Consider the following 20242-nt stretch of genomic DNA (forward strand, 5'->3'; position numbering starts at 1 on the left):
GGTGGGAGTCGGGATCTTCTCCCAGGACAAGTGATAGGACGAGGGGACACAGCCTCAAACTGCACCAGAGGATGTTCAGGCTGGACATTAGGAAAAATTTCTTCACAGAAAGGGTGACTGGAATGGACTGCCCAGGGACGTGGTGGAGCCCCGGTCCCTGGAGATTTTCTTAAGCACTGTACTTAATGCCACGGTCTAGTTGCCGTGATGATGTTCGGTCATAGATTGGACTCGATGATTTCAGAGGTCTTTCCCAACCTAATTTATTCTATGATTCTGCGATTCTTAAATACACACGCACAAACGAGGGCATCCCTACCGACCGAGCGCCCCTGAAGCGGCGCTCCAGGGTCCCGTCCCCTCAGAGCTGCCGCCGCCCGCGCCCAGCAGGGGGCGCGGTGCCCGGCATGGCTGCCGCGCGCCGGAAGCGGCAGCCCGGCCCCTCTCCAAGATGGCGGCGCCCAGGCGCGGTGTGGCTGCGGGCATGATGAAGCGGGGGGCGGCCGCCCGCGCCCGCCGCGGCGGGAAACTGGACCGGCTGCGGCAGGCGGTGCAGGAATACGTGCAGGCGGCCGGCGGCCAGCCGCCGCTGGCCCTGCTCAAAGACTCGGAGAAGTACAATCGCAGGAGCCGCCGGGACGCCAGGAAGGAGAAGCGCAGATTAAAGCGGAGCCGCCGCCGCCGACTCCAACGCGGGGAGCTGGTGGAGGTTCCCACCGCCCCGGCCAAGCCGGCCCCGGCCAAGCCAGCCCCGGCTAAACCTGCTTCGGCCAAGCCCACTCCGGCCAAGCCGGCCCAGGCCAGGCCGGCTCCTGCCGCCCGCCCCGGAGCCCCGGCTTCGCCCGCCGCTGGGAAGCAGCGGCCCAGGTCGGTGTCGGCACCGGCATCGACAGCCCTCGAGTCTCCCTCCGCCGCCGCAGCCACCTCGGCGCGGAAACGGGCCCTGCTGGAAGCCAACGAGGAGGAGGAGAAGGAGATCCGGCGTCTGGAGCGGCAGCTGGGGCTCGGGAAGCGGCGCAAGAAGCAGGAGGGGCCCGCGGCCGAGCGGCTGCCGCAGAGCTTCCTGCGGGACGGGCTGGGCTACGTGCTGGGAGCGCTGGGCACACGGGCCGGGCTCAGCCGGCTCTGCGAGAGCAGCGACGAGGAGGAGCAGCAGCAGACCGAGCCGGGGCCGCGGGAGCGCCCGCCGGGGAAGGAGGAGGATAGTGAGGACGAGGAGGATGGTGAGGACGAGGAGGATGGTGAGGACGAGGAGGCTCAGGAAGACGCCTCAGACCCCTCCGAGGCGGATGACGGGGAAGGACATTGGGAGAGCGAGAGCTCGTCCCCTGAGGACGGCGGGGTGCCGGAGGCCAGCGAGCCCTCGAGCGAGGAAGAGGAGGAGGAGGAGGCAGAGGTAGGATGTTCCCCTCAGCTAGCACAGACCTGCTTCCCCAAAGCACATCCCACAACCTGAACATAGAGCAGAGTTGCATCGCCGCTGTTAAGCCCAGGTGTTCGCTGTCCAGTCGGGCCACGTGGAGTGTTGTCCTGGTTCTAAACAGCCGGGCCCATACACTCTTGACTTGAGGGGTTTTCGAGCTCCTGGAGACACTTGTTAGATGTGGAGGGAGAGTTCCCGAGTCAGGCTGGTGGCAGATAATACCCTACAGCACAAGGCGTGTGGGAGCTGTGTGTGAAATCCACAAATAAAAGGAGCTGCCTTGGCATTAGAGTGTAAGAATGTGATCTAGCCCTTCTGCAGAGAGCTTGTGTTGAAATCAGCAGCGGTTACACTGAAATGTTACTTTCTGAACGATCTTAGGGGTTCTGCCAGTATTAGATCTTGTTGAATGGGTGGAGGAGAGGAGGTCACACAGGGCATTTAGCCTTCATGGGCCTAAATAAAACTTGAGTAAAACCAAGACTTAAGATGCCAGGTTTTAATGACCATAACTTAAAGAAAGTTGGGGAAGAGGGGCTTTGCTCTCATCAAGTTTGTCATAAAGGGTAATTTTTTGCCTGCTTCTTTTCTTCATGTTGTTCCTTTGGTGTTGATTATTAGATGATAAGATATATCCTTAATTAAAAGTGTGACACTTTAATCTTAAATAGAAATGTATATTTGTGTTCAAGTGTTTAAGATACTGATCTCATGTGATACCTTGTTTTCCTCCTAAGAGTGATAGTCACGGTGCTGCAAAGTATGTTCCTCCTCAAATAAGGAAAGCACAGGAGACACTAGATGACAAGAAAAGAGAAGAATTGGGAAGACTGAAGAAAATGGTGAATGGCCTCATTAATAGGTAGTGTAATGAGGAAAGTCATTAATCTTTCTGGATCAATGTGACAATGCTCATCATTCAAGCCCAGGTGGCAAGGATGTGACTTTTCTCTTCACAAACTGATTTTAAGTTGGCAATCATGTCTGCTATTGTTAAGAATAATTATCTTTATTGGTATAAATTCTTCAAAGTTAGTCATTATAGATGTTGAAAAATCTAGAAAATAAATTTAACATTGGGCTGGATTCCACACAGCAGTTCCCTGCAAGTGCTAGGTATAATTCAGTAAGTGTCAGTTGGAGTATGCTTATTAAAAAAAACACTCAGGAGAAAACAGGTTTTGGTTTGTTTTGGGGTTTTTTTTTTAATAAATTAAATTTCTTCAACACTACAATTAAGGAGGAGCAAGCCTTCCTAGGTAAAAGTACTGCAGAATAGAAAAAGTAATTAATGTTCATTTCAATTTTAGAGTATTTTTTAAATCAGAAATCTATTGGCAATTTTCATCTGTTACCTGTAAAATATAGACTAGAGTTTGTTCAGTCATTTGAAATTTGATATACCATATATGTTAAAGTATGAATTATTTTCATACTTAACTTCTTCAAAGACTGTGATGAGCCACAGTTAAAACTGCTAAAACCAGTCTCTTTTTGTAATAAATCTGTTAGTGTGACAGTAAGCAGATTGACAGTGCTTTGTAAATCCTGTTGTTAACACGTTTTTACATGGGTTTTTTTTTTTTATCTACACTAGAATGAAAGGTACTATACTTTTTTAGTTTAGTAAACACAGAAAAATACAAAAGGTTCCTTCCAGTCATCTTATCAATCTCTTCTTCTTAAGTCAAACTAGTTTCTCTAAAAAGAATAGCTGCTTGTTGGGTGAGCTCAAAATTGTGGAACCATGTAAGGAGAAGAAAGAGTGAACATTGGATTTTGTTTCTCCATAGGTTGAGTGAACCAAATTTGTCCTCCATCAGTGGGCAGATGGAAGAGCTCTACATGGCCAACAGCAGAAAGGACATGAATGACACCCTGACAGACATTCTGATGAATGCCTGTGTTACTGCAGTTGCCATGCCTGCAAGACTCGTGATGGAGCACGTCCTTCTGGTCAGCATCCTTCACCATAATGTAGGAATTGAGGTAAGTCTTGTGCTTGGGACAAATTTTGTTTAATAATACCTATTGTAGGGTGTTTTCCTTGACATTTTGTTTGAATTGCCTTGTAATTTTTAACTATGTGGCACTAACAAGCATCTTTAATTGAGTTTCATCAGTATTTTGTGGCTTCCACAAGTGAAAAGGTCTAAGCATTCTTCTTGTCTGTCTTTCTGCGTTAGTTCTTAGGACAGTGTCTGCAAAGCTTCCACAAGTGAAAGGGTCTAAGTCCATTGCTTTATCTGATTTTATCTCCTCTATGAGTTACCACTAGTACCCATCATTTTTTCATCACAATCTTTCTGCAACCAGGAATCAAAAGTTTCTAACCTTCGGCTTCTCTTCCCTTTAGTCACACTAATCTGTTTCTGTTCTCATGGATGCATAAGGGTATTGTTTTGAACTATGTATATGCAGATCAGAAAAGTGTTGCAACTACAGGAATCCTTTTACAATGGCGGATAAACTTGTTTTCTAAGCAAATCATACATCAGTGGAATTAAGTAGTTATAACATGGAATATTAAAAACTTCAAAACTTTGGAGGGGATTTTGTTTTGTGTTTTTTACTGATGAATGAGGTAAAATCCCTCTTGCCCAAGCTGATGCTGAAGCTCCTGATGTCAAAGGGAATATTTTAGCTAATTTCAGTTAAATATCTGTCAGGAAATAAAGTTGTTTCAGCAGTATGTTCCTTTAGATTACTCTTTTTTTCTTCCCCCCATATCTCAATGCAAAAGATGTATTAATGCAAGTTTTTCAGTTAGTCATACTGTGGCCTGAATGCAGAATATTTTAGCTAATTTCAGTTAAATGTCTGTCAGGAAACAAAATTGTTTCAGCAGTATGTTCCTATTAGACTACTCTTTTTTTCTTCCCCCCATATCTCAATGCAAAAGATGTATTAATGCAAGTTTTTCAGTTAGTCATACTGTGGCCTGAATGCTGGCTCTGAAACCATATTAAATATCAGATGGATGCAATTTAAGCAGATTTGTCCCTGAAGCCTTGGCATTAAACTTTTATTTTGTCCCTCTTTGCTGCTTGAAAGGCAGTTCTGACTGCAAATACAATACAATTTCTGTAAAATAAATGTACAATATTAATTACATGAAAGTGTGATAGTAGAGCTGCACTGAAGATTAGGTTGAGCAATGCAGAAGTTGCCCTGTGTTTATAAATTTGTGCAGCCATTGGATAGTTAACACCCAAGCTGGGTCAAGGCTTGTAATGCAAGTCAGTATTGCTGCTGGGACTTCTGGTTTTCTTAAGGTCAGCAGATTTTAACACAATAATAATGGGTGAGGCTCTTACTTAGCAGCAATGTATTCATTACCTCCCTGTGTTTTAGAGCCTGTAGGCTTTCTAATCCCAGCCTTTAGCATCAATTCTCTCTTCAGAAATAAATCTATTCCAAAATTTCTTTTCCCAGCTGTACTGCTGACAAACATCTAAGAATTATCCCCACTTCAAAAGCAGCTTCACCTTATGCTCAGCCACTGTGAAAACTTGGTATTTTGGGGATTTTTTCACAATATTATTTTTTATCCTTCTGCTAAGGATTTTGTTCTGGAATGTCAAACTCTGGAATGTGTTTGCTTTTTGACATGCAGCTTTTCCTGGATGAATGACTAGCAGTAACAGCATGCTAGTCTGACAGCTGGAAAGATGCTAATATGTGTCCATGAATATTATGTAAATAAATGCTGGTGTATGTGTACAGTAGGTTCATAATACTTGTTTTTCTTGCACAGGCTTTGAAAAGCAACTGGATGTCAAATGTGAGGTGTAAATAACATAGACTTCTACAAAAATGTCACACCATTTAAATATTTATGTATGTAAATGTAGAACATCCCTATTGGTTGAAAGGAGCAACAGTAGTTCTTTAAAATTAATAGTGGCAGTGACCCAAAAATGAGTTTTACAGATGTCTGTAAAATCTACTTAGAGTTAACTGCTGGATTTTTTTTTTTTTTCCCCTCTTAATGGAATTGTTGCCAGGTCGGTGCTCACTTTTTGGAAGCCGTGGTGAAGAAATTTGATGAACTCTGTAAAAGTGATGCTGAAGGGAAGGAATGTGAAAATCTCCTTGCCTTGATTGCTCATCTGTATAACTTCCATGTGGTTCATTGCCTGCTGATCTTTGATATTCTGAAAAAGCTTGTTAGCACTTTCACTGAAAAAGAGATTGAGCTGATTTTGTTTCTTCTGAAAAATGTGGGCTTTTCCTTAAGAAAAGATGATGCATTGGCTTTGAAAGAACTGATCACTGAAGCCCAGAGGAAAGCAAGCTCAGCAGAGAAGAAATTCCAGGATCAGACTAGGGTATGTGTTTGTTCTAAAGATTTTCATATTCTCAACAGCCTGTAATAAGTACTTGGATACATAGTTTAATTTACAGAAACATTTTCTGCTGCATTCTATTCAGGTTCTAAATTACCATTAGTGTGACATTCAGTTATTTGCATTCTTCTTGTCTGTCTTTCTGCATTAGTTCTTAGAACACAGATGCCAAAATGCTCATGATGGGTGGGGCAGTACTGGTTTGTGTCTTATGCAATGGACTGTTTTTCTGTTTCATGTTGCTTTGTACACTTCAAAAAATAGTCAGGTGTTTAGCAGATGAAGCTTGTACACAAATTAATTTAATAGGGATTAAAGTAAACATGTTGTATTTAAATTTTGTTGTATATTGGCAGCTGAGCTGCTTATTCTCACAGAATAGTAATTTCAAAGTACGCTCTGGTACTTTATATAATAAACCCACAGCTTAGAATGTTCAGAACTATTTCTTTTCCCATAGGTTCGGTTTATGCTGGAGACTATGCTGGCACTTAGGAACAATGACATGCGTAAGATCCCTGGCTACGATCCTGAGCCAGTGGAAAGACTCCGCAAATTGCAGAGAGCACTGGTGAGAACTTTCTTGGCTGGTGTAGCCTTGTTATTCTTAATCCAGGAGTAATTATTTGTATTGGATGTCAGCTTTCTTGGGGATTTTTTGTTGTTGTTGGTTTTTTTGGGGGGGTTGTTTTGTTTTGTTTTGTTTTTTGGCTTTTTTTGACAGAATGGGCAGTTTATCCAGAACAACCCAGTATAAAAGGGATGAAAGTAATTTATCAGTGCAGGATGTGCATATCAGCTTAAGAGGCCAGGCAAAAACAAGCTAGGTAACCTAGTACTGTAGGATTTCCTCTTAAATTTTTGCAGCCCTTCTGATATGCTTCTGGATTCTGTTTTTGAAAATTCTCATTTTGTTCAGAGTTTAAAATTTTTGTTATTTGAGTTGTAAAATGCATAAGGCAGTTAGTTGTGTCATTTTATGTGTTCAAAAGGAAAATCATGACCAGATTGTAGGATGTTGCAGTGTCAGCATCCTCTGAATAGTAATCAAACTTTGTGATTGGAAGATGTCTACTTTTTAGATGAGTATCTCTTTTTTCAAATAAAAAACCCAAGAGCTTCTACATGTAGATATATGCAACTTTATGCATTTAAAAAATTACATCATATGGGAAAATTGTAAATTCTTTTCAGGTTGCTGATTGAAATAAAGGTTAGGGAGGAAACACAGGAAGATCTTTATGAAGATATGAATTTATATGTTTAAAGTTTTTGTTTACAAATAATTTTAAATAATTAAAGTATTTGTTGTTTTCTGTAAGAAGAGAGGGAAAAAAGTTTCAAATAAAAACTTCTTTGTTGGTTTCTATTTTTGTTTTGTTATTCAAGGTTCACAGCAGTGGTTCAGGAAAAGACACCCAGCTCCGTGTGTCCCTGGAGTCTCTCCTCAGTGCTGACCAGGTCGGTCGCTGGTGGATCGTGGGGTCATCCTGGAGTGGAGCACCAATGATCAGTGATACAAAAAGCCAGGCTCAGCAAAAGCTGCACGTAGGAAAGGTAAATCCAAATTAAAAGTCTAAGTGTTAGTGATCTCGTGAAGATTTTTTATACGTGTCAGTAAGTTCATTTCAGTGCCCACCAAAAAAAACTTCCACGTGCTCTTATAAGACCAAGCTTTTGGACTGTAAGTTCTGCTCTTTGTTTTTTTTAAACATTGTACTCATGTGCTTTATAAGAGCTGTTACTGCAAATATGGTATAGCTTGGTTTTTCTTACCCTGTGGAATTGCTGAGGTGAAAGAAGATACTTGATTCAACAGTGGATTTGCTAGTAGGAATTCTGACAGCTTGTGGTGTCTGTCTGTGGCATATATCCAAACTGATTCCAAAAGTAATGTGATGAGATGGTCATGGTGAATTACTTATGTTAAAGAAGCATGTCTTAAAATTAATTGGCACAATTAAAGTAGATTAAAATGTATTTCCATAGTTTAAAAAGCTCTTGATGATGCCTGTGCCTCTGGACAAAAGCTCAGGACCTCTGGACTGGTGATTCATGGTTTACTGGAGAGCTTCACTGATGATGTTATTTAAGGCTGTACAGAAATAGCTTTTTTAAGGCAAACAGAAATAAAATAGCATAGAACTTTATTTTCAGGTGAGTTCAAAAATAATGGAGCTTGCTCGTAAGCTGAGAATGAACACGGATATCAGGAGAAGTATTTTTTGTGTCTTGATGACGAGTGAAGACTTCATGGATGCCTTTGAAAAACTTCTCAAGTAAGTACAGCCTAGTACAGAAACCAGCCCAGAACTAAAAATAGGTTGTAAATGCAGCATTTCTGGTCTGGGCTTAAGAGCATTCAGATGATAATGCAATTAAAAGAAGTGCATAGCCAGGGATCCACATAGGGTAAAAGGGTAGGAGAAGGGACCAGAACCCTGGTGTAAGGATTAATGGGGGCAGGCAGAACAGACTGGCAGTCAGAGGAAAGGAAGAGCCCCTGTTGTCACTCCTGGCTGTAACTGTGATTTGCAGCATCTTTTGATGTGAGGAGCCTGTGTCTTTTTGCATTGGAGCTGTGTATCCCAGCAGAGTGGATGGAAGACTGCTGCAGGCTTTTTTCCTTGCAGAGGCAGACCAGAAGCCCCTGCAGAACATCTCTTGGGTTTTTTGCTGGATTGCTGTGATTTCTGTACTACTGCCACTTCTTTGACTTCTTGCCACTTTGTTAAGCCATTTCTGCCCATGCTTGCAGGACCTGATAGTGTTCTGGCACCTCCACTTCCCTCTTGCAGAATTTATTAGCTTTGGGTTTGCTTCACATGAAGACCAGTTCCCTTACCCCTTGACAAGCAGCTCTTCAGAAGAAGATGTGATCAAGGAAGAGCTCAAACAAAGCTATTCCTTGTGTTTATCATAATATTATTTAATAAGTCTGTAGGAACTGGGAGGGGAGAGATCAGGCCTGAACTTTTCTGTCTCAGCCTTGTAACTCAAGGGTATTGTCTTACCAGGATAGCATGCAATTATTTAATTTGCTTACCCAACCAAAACAGACTTTGTAATAAAGTCAACTAATATTTGATTAAATGCCACTTTTGCAAAACACAGCTTGGACCTTGAGACTGTGATGGAGTCATTCCAATATCTTAATATGGCCTGTTCAATTAAAAGAAATTAGCTGCTGCTGCAGCTCTTGCCAAGACCTGGCAGCTCAATTTGCAAATTGGACTTGACTCTCATCTGTGCTATTTAAGCTAGTACACAAATCTGAATACATACAGGCTTGGCAGAAAATCTCTCTGCAGGCTGCCTGGTGTGTGTTGGTGCTGATGTTTATACAGCAAACTCAAAGGGAGGAATTCTTAAATCTGCCCACATCTGGCAGAGTATAATGGAAAGTACACATAATTGTCAGTGAAGGAATTAGCTTCAGTGTGAACATCTGTTCCAGAGTGTATGGGAATTTGTATTTGTATGTTTGATGTCTCATGAGGAAGAGCATATAAAGAAATATTTTAACAGCTCTTGTTGATTCATCTGCTGCTAATTCTGTGGCAGACTTGAGGTGTGGTTAAAGGATAATTTAAACTATTAGAAATCTAGTCTGCTATAGTTTTTATAGTCCCTTTCCTCCTTACTGCAGATGAAGGTATTAGTTTGAAGCCAGAACAGCTCCTTGAAGTGGCTCAGTGATTGCAGAGGTGTCAGTGAAGAGAGAGGGCTGGGAACATCACTGGTGACAAAGAGGAGAGAGTGAGCCTGGATGCTCTTCATCAGCTGAAAGACCACACCTTCACAAACCACACTTTCACTCAGGAGAGGGAATGAATGCTGCTTAAGTTTGATGGAGTTATTTTTGAAGTTATTTTGTAAACATAGAGAATTTGAAAAACTTCACATCTCAGAAAAACTGAGCCACTCATGAAAGGCTCAGCTATCCTATTGGAGTGAGATGTGTAATTCAGGATAACTTTGTGTCAGCAAGTTTTTCCTTACAAAATTATTCTCAATTTCTTGCTAAATACTCACTACCAAAGTGAGTGTATCTACTAATATAATTTGAACTGTCTTAAAGGGGGATTTAAGAGTTGCTGTTTTTAATCTGAAGGCAATGATAGTCTTGGGCTTCAGCTGATGATAACTAACCTACTTGGAGGCAGTCTTCTGCTGGTGACAAAGAACCTGCTTCAGAGGCAGTTATCCCATTTACAGCAGGAGCCAGATATTCAAGTCCATGGGAATATTGTAACTCATGAATAATTGAATGAGTGAGGTGGTTTCACATTCTTTATCAAAGAATATCAGGCTTATGAAATCTACACAGGTTTCTGGTGAAGCTCAGCAATGAAAGACAGTCCAGGCTCTTAAATTTTAGATGTTTAGGAGTTCTATTTCTGTGAGGAAGTGAATGTAGGAAGAAAATTGAATATCCAAGTGTTGTCACTTGGTTACAACTCTGGCAACATGAGTATTTCCTAAATAAGCAGGTAATGATAGGAGTGATGATGAACAAGTGAAAGGAGATTGTGCCAAACTAGGGATTGCAGTGTTACTTCCCAAGTCATCTATTAAATGCAAATCTGATGGCTGAAAACCTGTATATTTGTAAAAAAAAAAAAAAACAAACTTTTGTTGCTCTGAAATCAGATGGAACATGGCTGATGGGAGAGCAGGTGGGTTATGACACAGACACGGCACTTCCAGTACTGACCCCTCTTGGAAGAGCAGACTTCTCAATTTTTACTGCTCATTAGTCCAGAAATCATCCCAGATTTTCCTACTGTAAAATTTAAATTCTAGGGAGTTTGAGCTCAACAGCAGTGTTTTCTCTGTCGCATGCAATGCAGATGTCTGGAGGTGTGTACAAAAGGGGGGATACTGGCATCAAGTAATGACTAACTACCCTACACACAGTAAGACAAGATCCAGTGGAGTCAAACTTGGTTGGAAAGTACACTTGAGTTGCACTAATGCCCTATGAAACTTGAACTTGAAGCAATGAAAATAATTTGGTTTGATATTTTTCAGATTCTAATATGATGCATTTTTCATTTTAATTGGTTTTAATGCTGCCAAGTAGTTGGCAGCAGTAGGAAGTTAAATCACAGACCAGGAGCATTGTGAGTTAGTCACCATTCCATGCCACAGTGTCTCAGCCCTCCTTTACTCTGGTCAGCTGTTGGAGTGGGAAGGCTGCTCAGTCCTTGGCCTTCATGCTGAAGCAGCCAACATAAGATAGATACATAGATGGTGTTTTCTCCAGCTTTTCTTTTTTAAAGGTGCTTTGTAATCACTGACTGTATCCTCTTAGGCTACTGTCAAACAGAAATTAATTTCATTTATCACATGGCATGGATTTGACCCAGAGATTTAAAAATTCATATCACCAAGTAAGAAAAACATCTAAGAATATTTTCTTATCCCTACTAAGTACCACAGAAGTCAAGGGCCCTGGAAATGTTTCTCCAAATGGGCTTGCACTTATCCAAAGGCTGGTTTTCCTCCCATGACCATAAGTACAAGCATGAGATTATCACAATGGCACCCTGCAGTTCTTGTTTCACTACTTAGCCTTTGTTTCACAGTTTAACCCTTGTAGTGGTATGTGTGGGTGCAGTGCTACTGCTGGTACCTCTGTGCCCTCTCTTCTGTTCATGGAGAGCTGCAAACATGCAGTGGGGTATATTTCCTTCCCTGGGCAATGATAACACTTTTATCATTCCACTTCTGTTTCTTGAGGTCTTACTTTTGCATCTCCTCCTTTAGCACCCATAGTGCTTCAGCATTTCCATAGAGCCATAGCAGGATACTTGTTTAGCCAACACCCTTAAAGGTTGGAGTTCACTAGGAGTTTTAAAGACTTCATAGGTACTTTGTAACAAGTAAAACTTAATGTGATGTTTGGAGAGATTTTAAAGTGTACTCTCAGATGTTGACTGTAGCTCTTACTTTGTGTCAACAAGTTTTTTCCTTACAAAATTATTCTCAATTTCTTGCTAAATTTTAGGCTTGGCCTGAAAGATCAGCAGGAGAGAGAAATAGTTCATGTCATCCTTTACTGCTGCTTACAGGAGAAGACATTCAACCCCTTCTATGCATTTTTGGCTAATAAGTTTTGTGGACATGAAAGACGATTTCAGGTAAAGACAAATCTGTTGCTTCATTGGTTTTGTGTCGTGACTGTGGTTAGGAAGACATCTGCTGAATACCTGAGAATGGGTGCATGCCTGTTAGGATCTTCATCCCAAGGAAAAATTCTGCTGGTATGGCTAAGCATTCAGTAAGGCATACTCATGGTCAGATCTGAATAGGAAATGAATGCTGAATGTTTTCTTTGTTCTGTTTTATGCATTTTAAAGTAATTGGAACACTCTGATCAAGCATTTCTGTTAATTAAAGGCGGGCTTATAAAGAATACAGGGTCAAAAGGTTTGTTATGTTGTTACTCAATTAAACAGCCACTTGATTTGCAGGATTATTTTTTTACCTTTGACCCCTAGGTGACATTTCAGTTTAGTATTTGGGACAAAATCAGAGACTTAGAAAACCTGTCAGCTGCTGCCATCTCCAACTTGGTTTCACTGCTGGCTCAGTTAATAAGGACAAAATCACTGCCACTTTCAGTTCTCAAGGTTGGTATGTTTTCTTTTCAAATCCTTCTGTGTTTTCCCTGCATTTGCTAGTTCTGTGGAAGGCATATTTTCTCTGTTACTTATTTGGTACTTTAGCTGATTATGCTATGACAAACTTGTTTTAAAATTACCAAATTGTTCCAGTTGATTATGGTAATGCTGTCATCTGGGGAAGGGAACTTGTGGTGACCCAGGCATAGAGAAAGTCTACATTTCTTTATTTAGAGCAGTTGTGAGATTATTTCCTTTAGTGTATCCAGAGTTGGAACTGAGGCCCCTACATTAACAGGCTTTGCCAGTGGTTTTTGTGCTATATTTTTAGCTGATGTTGTTTTTATTAGACAAAAAAGTGCTGAGTAGATTTCTTGGATTTCAGAATGGGTAGACCATAGAATTCTATTAGAAGGGTAACTGGAATGTATTAAACAGGCAATTAAATGGATTGTGCCAGGTACTTACAAAGTATTTATCTAATTGAGAAAGGACATCTGGTATTCTGGTACCAGTAGACTTCTATTCCTTAGAAGGTTCTTTGCTTTCATTATTGATTGGCTTTTGGATGCAGTCTTCTCAGGTAATTATTCTATGCTAAACTCAAGGCTCAGTATATGCAGTGGCCAGCTGGTGTGCTAAAAGTTCTTCATTTAGGAGAGAAGACCAGCTGTTTGAAATACTTGAATTAATCTAATTCTCCCTCTCTGTCTGCCAGGTAATTGAATTCAGTGAACTGGACAAACCCAAAGTCCGTTTCTTACGACAGGTATTAAGCACACTGTTAACCAAAGCAGATGAGGAAGAAATTACTGACATTTTTATGAGGTAAGTGATCACTGGCATCTCCAGAGAACCCTTGCTGAGTGGTAATTAAGAAGATAAGAAGGTTGCCTGTTTTGTTTGGAATTACACTGTGCCTTTTCCACACATCAGCCCTCCATCCCTTAAAATGTCAGCTTTTCCTGGCTGAGTGGGGCCAGCGTGTCATGTGTGTGTTGGTATAGGCTCTGACAGAGATGCAACTGTGTTATGCAGAAAAAGCCTTCCACATATTCAATGTATCATTTTGGTCATAAGATTTTCATGAGCAGAGCTCTGTAATTCCCTGTTTCCCCTGTTGCTGTACCACCTGTGTGCAGTGGGATTCACTCTGCCAGCTGTCATTGCTAGGATGTATCTTAAAAAGGAAAAAGAAAGTGATACAAGAGGCAAATGTGTGGAGTCTTTTTGATGGGTTTGTTATCATTGTTCTCCGAAAAATCTTATTTTTGATATGGGACAGGGTTGCCTGGAGAGGCTGGAAAATTTCCATCTTTAGAGATGCTTAGGACTTGAGTGGGTAAGACTTGCAATATCACATAAAGTTTGAAAAAATTAGGTGATGATGTTTCAGCTGTCATGCAGCAACACAAGGAGGCTTGAACATGGAGTTTGCCTTGTTCTTTGCTGTAATGTAATTGTTTACATAAAGCAAGCCTTAGGCTGCAATATTCCATTTTACTGTTGAGGCCAGTTGTATGTCAAGTGTTTGGGCTGTTTGCCAAACCAAGGTAGACTTGGTAGTTTGAAAGCTTCTTCAATAAAACTTCTTTTATAGGTTGGATTTTTTTTTCTGCAGCTCTGTTTGAAGAAGATGATAAAATTAAGAAGCTTCTGAAACAGGGGAAGACTAAATTATATTTTTGATCTGTATCTTTACAGGATATCTGACAACCCCAAACTCGGAATGCTGCGGGAAGGGTTGAAACTCTTCCTTACCCACTTCTTACTGAAACATGCCCAAGCCCAAAAGAGTGCTGAAGAAGCTAGCTTCTTAAAAGAGAGAGTGGAACTAGCAACCAAGGCTTTAGAGGCAAAAGAACCCAAATTGAAGCTATAGTTATATTTTTTTCTAATAAAACATACAGAAAAACCAAGCTGGGGTCTTTCAGACCTAAATAATTGAGAATGAGGAGAACTGTTTTACTCTAAAGGATCAATTTTCTTTATGTAAACAGTTACTTCACTCTGTGTTCTAGTTAGAGGCTTAATTGAAGGGGATACAAGGCCTTATTGAAAAATGTAGTGTTGTCATGTCCCTTTTTGGTACAAGTGCTTCATGTTGACAGTTGGTATCTGGAGAAGAGGGTGAATTTCTCTTCTGTGATACTTTGTCAGCAGTGGTGTTCTGCATTCAGAACACCAGTAACCTTTAATTTAAAGTAATCAAAGAAGCAGTTTTTGATAAGGAACCCTGGTACTCACCTGAAGAAAGGAGCCACTAGATGGCACAAGCACTGGTGAGTCAGTTGGGGAAGAAATGGACTTTTTTCTTCAAGTGTTGGAAGTTATTTGCTAATTCTGTGAATTGATTCCCTGACTGTGGGTCAGGAAAAGATCTTCAGTTGGATTCAAAGCTGTAGCAAAGCAACTTGAAGATCTATCTTTGCCCAATTATATTGGGTTTAGAGATCACAGCATACTTTTATGGCTTTTTTAGCCTGTTTTTCACAACTTTAGACTTGGAGTTGCCAAATCACTTGTGTTAATCAGATTTTTCTAGACATAAACAATATCATCAGTATGAGTCTTAAGAAGAGAATATGTCCCTTAAGAGTTTGCTCACATTTTTCATTTGGATGCTTAAAAAAAAAATAGGCACATTTCTTTCTGTAACACTCTGTAAATGCTTTGTTTCTTTTGTCACCTTACCACTACACATTAAACTGCCATTTTTCTAAATGCTTTGGTGTTTGTGTTAGCTTTACTCTGGCTGGCCTGCCAGGAAGGGAATGACCTTAAATTGGGTAGAGAAGGGAGGTACTTTCTTGTCTGGAATGTGCATCTGTGATCTACCTGTGTTGGAGTTGTTAGCCCTGTTTCTGTGGCCAGACTTGCCTCTGATGTGGAATGGGCCATTTACTTATGATGTCTCCCAGTTTGCCTTTGATACCAATTATCTGTCCCTGTTGGCAAAATTTATTTTTTAATCAAATTGTTAAATGTAGTATATTCCGCTTACTCAGGTGTACTGTTTCCAGGTGGAGAAGTGCTTCCCCCAGCAGCCAGGGAGCTGTTCTTCCTCACCTTTCTGAGAGGATAGGGCAACCTTTAGGGAAAAAGGTGTCCTGGGAATAGAGAGACCTGCTTTCAAAACCCTGGGTTACACTAGCAAAGTAACAACAGAAGAGGTTTTTATCAAAATAACAAAGCAAGATGCTTTTTTTCAGCCTGTTTTTTTCTGCCTGGGATTTTTGGGGTTTTTTTTTCAGCCTGTTTCATACCACTGGCAGCTTTTAAGTGTACAAAACTTAAACATTAATTGTGATAAAATTAATTGCAATGTTTTCTAGAATTCATACCAATTAACAAAGTGTGGGCAGCAACAGAATTGATGCTATTTTGGTGTTTACAAAAGTCACAACTTTAGGGGGTGTGTTAAACATCTCCCCTTAGAACAAACCATGCCAAACAAAGTTTGGAGTATGGACTCAGGAGAAAATCTTTTCAAGCCCCTATAATTAGCTGCTGTGGTGCACATGGGACTCTGTGAGTAAAAATTGTTCCACCTACACTGTAACAGCCACTTAATTGCCCTTTTTGCTGGAGTTTATGTAGACCCAGCATGTCAACATCGTGGTTTAATAACACACAAATGGAAGCACATTGCTCTAGCAGGGAGGTTGAGGCAACTGCTCTGCTGGAGATAAATTTTGAATCATCTTCCTTAGCCCAAAGGTGCCAGGCTGCCTGTCCCTGCCCGGTGTGAGGGCTTTGCTTGGCGATGGGAGCTGACCAGCTTTGCTGCTGGGGCAGCACTGCCAAGTGTTTTATGGGTGTGAGCATTCACTTGCTGCAGCTGCCTGAGGTGGTGCAATGCAGGTGTTGCTGTGCAATTAGAGGAGATGGTTTTAACCTTACAGTTGAGAATTACAATTGCTTTTTTTTTTTTTTTTCCCCATACTGAGACTTGCATGAATTATTATTTCTCCCAAAGCGCTCATATGCTTTGTTCAAAATTAGTGTTATCAGAGCCATTGTTTTATTTCTAAAGAAAACAGATCTTACCTGTCTGGGATTTTGCATTCAGCAATTTATGTATAAACATCATTTAAAAAAAACACAAAACACTTTTCAAGGAAAGCAGAAATACTCTGTCAGCCCAGAGTGCTGTAGTCACATCAATGATGGGTTTTGTGGATGATTCTGCACAAGTCACATCCTCTCACTGTGATGCAGTGAGGGAATAACTGACAGAAATCTGACAATTCCAAATACTTGTGAATTCCTGAGTCTTGGATCTTGTCATATTTAACAACTTTTTCCATGGTCCTACTGGCCAGACTGCCACAGCTTGACAGAGGTGAAGGCTGGCTGACTGCTGATGTATGTAAGCATCTGCAAGCTGTTGCTTCAGTGGTCATTACATTCCAAGGATATAAAGCACATGTGAAAAGGAAAGTAGAGAGGATTTTGTACTTATTTATATGTGCATTTATATTAAAATATATATGCATAGTGTATTTTGTAAGTATTCTACGTGTATGCTTCCATGTCTAAACGTATATTATGCACAATGTATAATTTTTTGCAGGAATCATACTTCTAACCCAGGAGAAAAAACTTGTCCCAGCAGAGCTGGCCATGCCAGAGTCTCTCCTCCTTCTAGCAGGGCTGTAAGGTCTCTGTAAGAGCTGCAAGACCAAATGCTGGCAGTTGTCTTCCTGCAGGACTGCACATTAAGCACTGCCTGCCAGCAGAGGCTGCTGGGGAAGTTACACCTGGCTGGGACACATTTTGCTTTGTCTGCACAGAATAAGTGTTCAGTAACATACACAAAATAGAGCCCATTGAGGTTCCTTCCTGTTGAGTATTAGTCTGGCAGCCCACATCAAACCCCTGTGAGAAATGGTCCCTGATCGTTCCAGTAATCGAGATGCCACTTAAAATGTCCCAAATTCTTCCATACAGCAGGTTTGGGAGAGTTGCTGCTTAATGAGAAGAAAAGGGCTTTGGATTGGTAAAAATACAATATGCTGGAAAGCCAAGCAGCTACAGTTGCAACACTAATCCTTACTCCCACCAGACCAGTGGAAAACCCAGTGTGATTTGCTTTAGATGCATTTAACAAAAAGCCGGATGTTGGATTTTTTTAGCTGTGTAGCAGAAAATTTCAATTCCCCCTTTAAACAGCACGATCCGCTCACAGCCATTATGGCCACTTCGCTTTTTGTTTTCTTTTGAGCTGGACAGCAATGTTTTAAACTTTCTCTGTTTTCTGTATCAAAATTAACAGGGCAGTGAAGTCTGGTTTTTAGCTTTGGCCAGAGTGTTACGCTGATAAATCACACACAAGTCCTTTTGGCAGGGTTTTAACACCACACCTGAACGAGCCAAGTATCTGCAGGGCTTTTTTTCACTTGACATTTTTCCATTGTCCTGCACGCCGGGGATGAGGGGCTGATGTCAGTCGTGCTCCCAGGGGCTGCCCTGCCTGCTGCTAGCGAAGGTGTGCAACCCAATCCTGTGCTCAGAGCACATCTGGGATCGTTTCATTCCCATTGTTCTGCTGGTGAACTTTGCACATGAAAAGCTACAGCCCGGCAGCAGCAGCCGCTGCACCACAGTGATTTCAGCTTAATAAATATGTGAGTGGCAACTCTAATGCTCCAATTTTTGTTGCACTGATCGTAATTGCAGCTTAGTGCCCAGTTACATCCCGTGTGTGTGAGTCAATATGTGGTTTTTTCCTGCAGTTGATAAAGCAATTTTGTTTTCAGGAGACAATTTGATCCGTAGGGTCACGTTTAAAAGGCTGAGTTTACGTTTTACGCAAGACTTTTTGGGTTGGACTGATTTCAGGGATTGTAGGTAGAGATATGACTCTTTCACTTTATGACACTTTTTGTGATTTCATCTCCTGAAGGAACTTTCCTTCACCCTCCAGTAAAGCATAGTTTAGCATGAGGCTTGCAGGCATGGACAGCAAGGCTGCCTGTGTGAAACAGCTGTGCTATCCATCCCCAGATTCTGGTTTGACCTGCAGCCTTGCTTTAAAGCTAATTACAGTAGCCTTCCCCTAATTTAGATGCATGCACAATTCCAAACTGGATACCACGTGGTTTCCCTAATAACACTTTAAGGAAATGAATGAGCATCTATCAAGGGTAAGCTTAGGAAGAGCCAGCTGGCACCAGAAATTCCTTAAAACTTGTGTCCTAGGACAAAACTGTTAACACACCAAAAGCAGCTCACCTTGTGTGAATTGAGTGGAATTCATTTCAAAGTGAGTTAAAAATGACTGAGTAATGGAACTAGAATGAGAGGTATAGAGCAAAATTAAAGCAGAGACCATTTTTGAATTGTTCCTTAATAGTCTTTTATCAGTTACAGTGAAATGGTTGTTTCATTTTCATAAGTGAAAGATTTCCAAGTGGTGCACATTTTTCATTAAAAACTCCATTATGGACCTTTTACGGTTCAGATGATAAGAGTACCCTCAAATCTCTCCTGGGTGCACAGGCCCTCATGGCTCTGGTGAGGAACAGCAGGGAATATTGTTGGAAGCCCTGAAGTTCACTGGGGAGCAGCCACTGTTTACAGCCAGGGAACAGAACAATATGTTTTTCTAATACAGAGACAATAACCCAAGTTAAGCTTGGTGTCACCTTGAGGAAAAATAAGTCACCTTGATTGCATTTTCTAGGCTTGCATCTTCAAAAAATTATCTTTCCTCCTCAGCCAAAGCCTTAGATTCTGAATGGAATTTTTTTCCCTTACTCTGTAGTTCAGTTCACCCTTAAAATATTGGCTAGATGGCGTTTACTTTACAAATTTCCCTACCTAAATGGTTTGAAACTGTGTGTTGGTCCCTTGGGGATATTTATTATGCCAGGGATTATGCAGGTACTGTGTGTCAGGGATGAGGAAAAAGGCAGGGACAGCACCTGAGGATCCTGAACTGTTCCTGTGACGGTAAAAGCTGTGGAGGGAGGCTCTAGGGAGCTCTTCACCAGCACTTCAGAGCTTGAGCAGAAGACAATAGATCAACTCAAAAGCTGCTGTGAGTTTTGAATCGGTTGAATTGTCTTATCTCTGGTCTGAAGCCCGTGTGAGTATCAGATCTGGAGAGACCCTAGACCCACCCATGCTTCTGGGCTGCCTGGCTCTTGGGAAGCCTCACACCGGGTTGTGAGTTTAAGGAGCCTTTAGACTGCTAGGAACTGGAGAAGCAAAGGTTTTGGACAGGTTTTTGACACCCTCACTGTCTGAAGCTGAGTAACACCTTCCCCGAAATTGCCTCCTCCAGGGAGCAGCCAGGGCTGACGTGGGGCTGTCAGAGGCACAGAAGTAACAGGTTTTGCAGAAGAGCACATTTATGACTTTTCAACATTATTCCTTTTTCGTCTGCTACCAAAATCTCCCCTCTAATCTAACCTGTAGATGTAATTATCAGTCCTAGAGATTAAGATTTGGAGGAATAAAAGAGCGAGGGGTTCAGGTACCTTGCCATCCGTAGCTGATGAAAGAAATTTCTTCCTCCCACCCTAAAGCCAGAGAAACCCATGAGGTTTTGGGTTACTGCAGGGGTGGCACATTTCAGAGGCACAGACAGGGCATCACACCTCTGCTAAAACCTCCACCATGGGCTTTCCATCATCTGAAACCTGTGTTACACTGAGTGGAATCTGAGCACAGGCTGAAGAGTGAAAATGTGGATAAAATTCACAGGTTTTATTACAGCAAACACACTTAGATAGCTATTAGTCCATCTCCTCCACTGTCATTTATTGAGGTTTCCAAAACGCACAAATAGGCAAAACAAAGTGTGAAGACCAGCCATTTCCTGAGGTGGAGGC

The 20242-nt window shown here is 41.5% G+C and overlaps 1 protein-coding gene across 1 annotated transcript; it reads left to right on the forward strand.

Moving 5' to 3' along the window:
* Positions 1 to 300: 300 nt before the first annotated feature.
* On the forward strand, positions 301 to 15125 carry NOM1 (nucleolar protein with MIF4G domain 1). The gene is made up of 11 exons (XM_041490067.1): positions 301 to 1396; positions 2161 to 2285; positions 3217 to 3412; positions 5431 to 5754; positions 6233 to 6343; positions 7162 to 7329; positions 7930 to 8051; positions 11786 to 11918; positions 12279 to 12410; positions 13120 to 13229; positions 14106 to 15125. The coding sequence occupies exons 1-11, from the start codon at positions 452 to 454 to the stop codon at positions 14281 to 14283; spliced, it is 2544 nt and encodes an 847-aa protein (XP_041346001.1). The 5' UTR covers positions 301 to 451; the 3' UTR covers positions 14284 to 15125.
* Positions 15126 to 20242: the final 5117 nt, after the last annotated feature.

This window comes from Pyrgilauda ruficollis, unplaced genomic scaffold (assembly GCF_017590135.1).
Source record: "Pyrgilauda ruficollis isolate IOZ18807 unplaced genomic scaffold, ASM1759013v1 scaffold12, whole genome shotgun sequence".
NCBI lineage: Eukaryota > Metazoa > Chordata > Aves > Passeriformes > Passeridae > Pyrgilauda > Pyrgilauda ruficollis.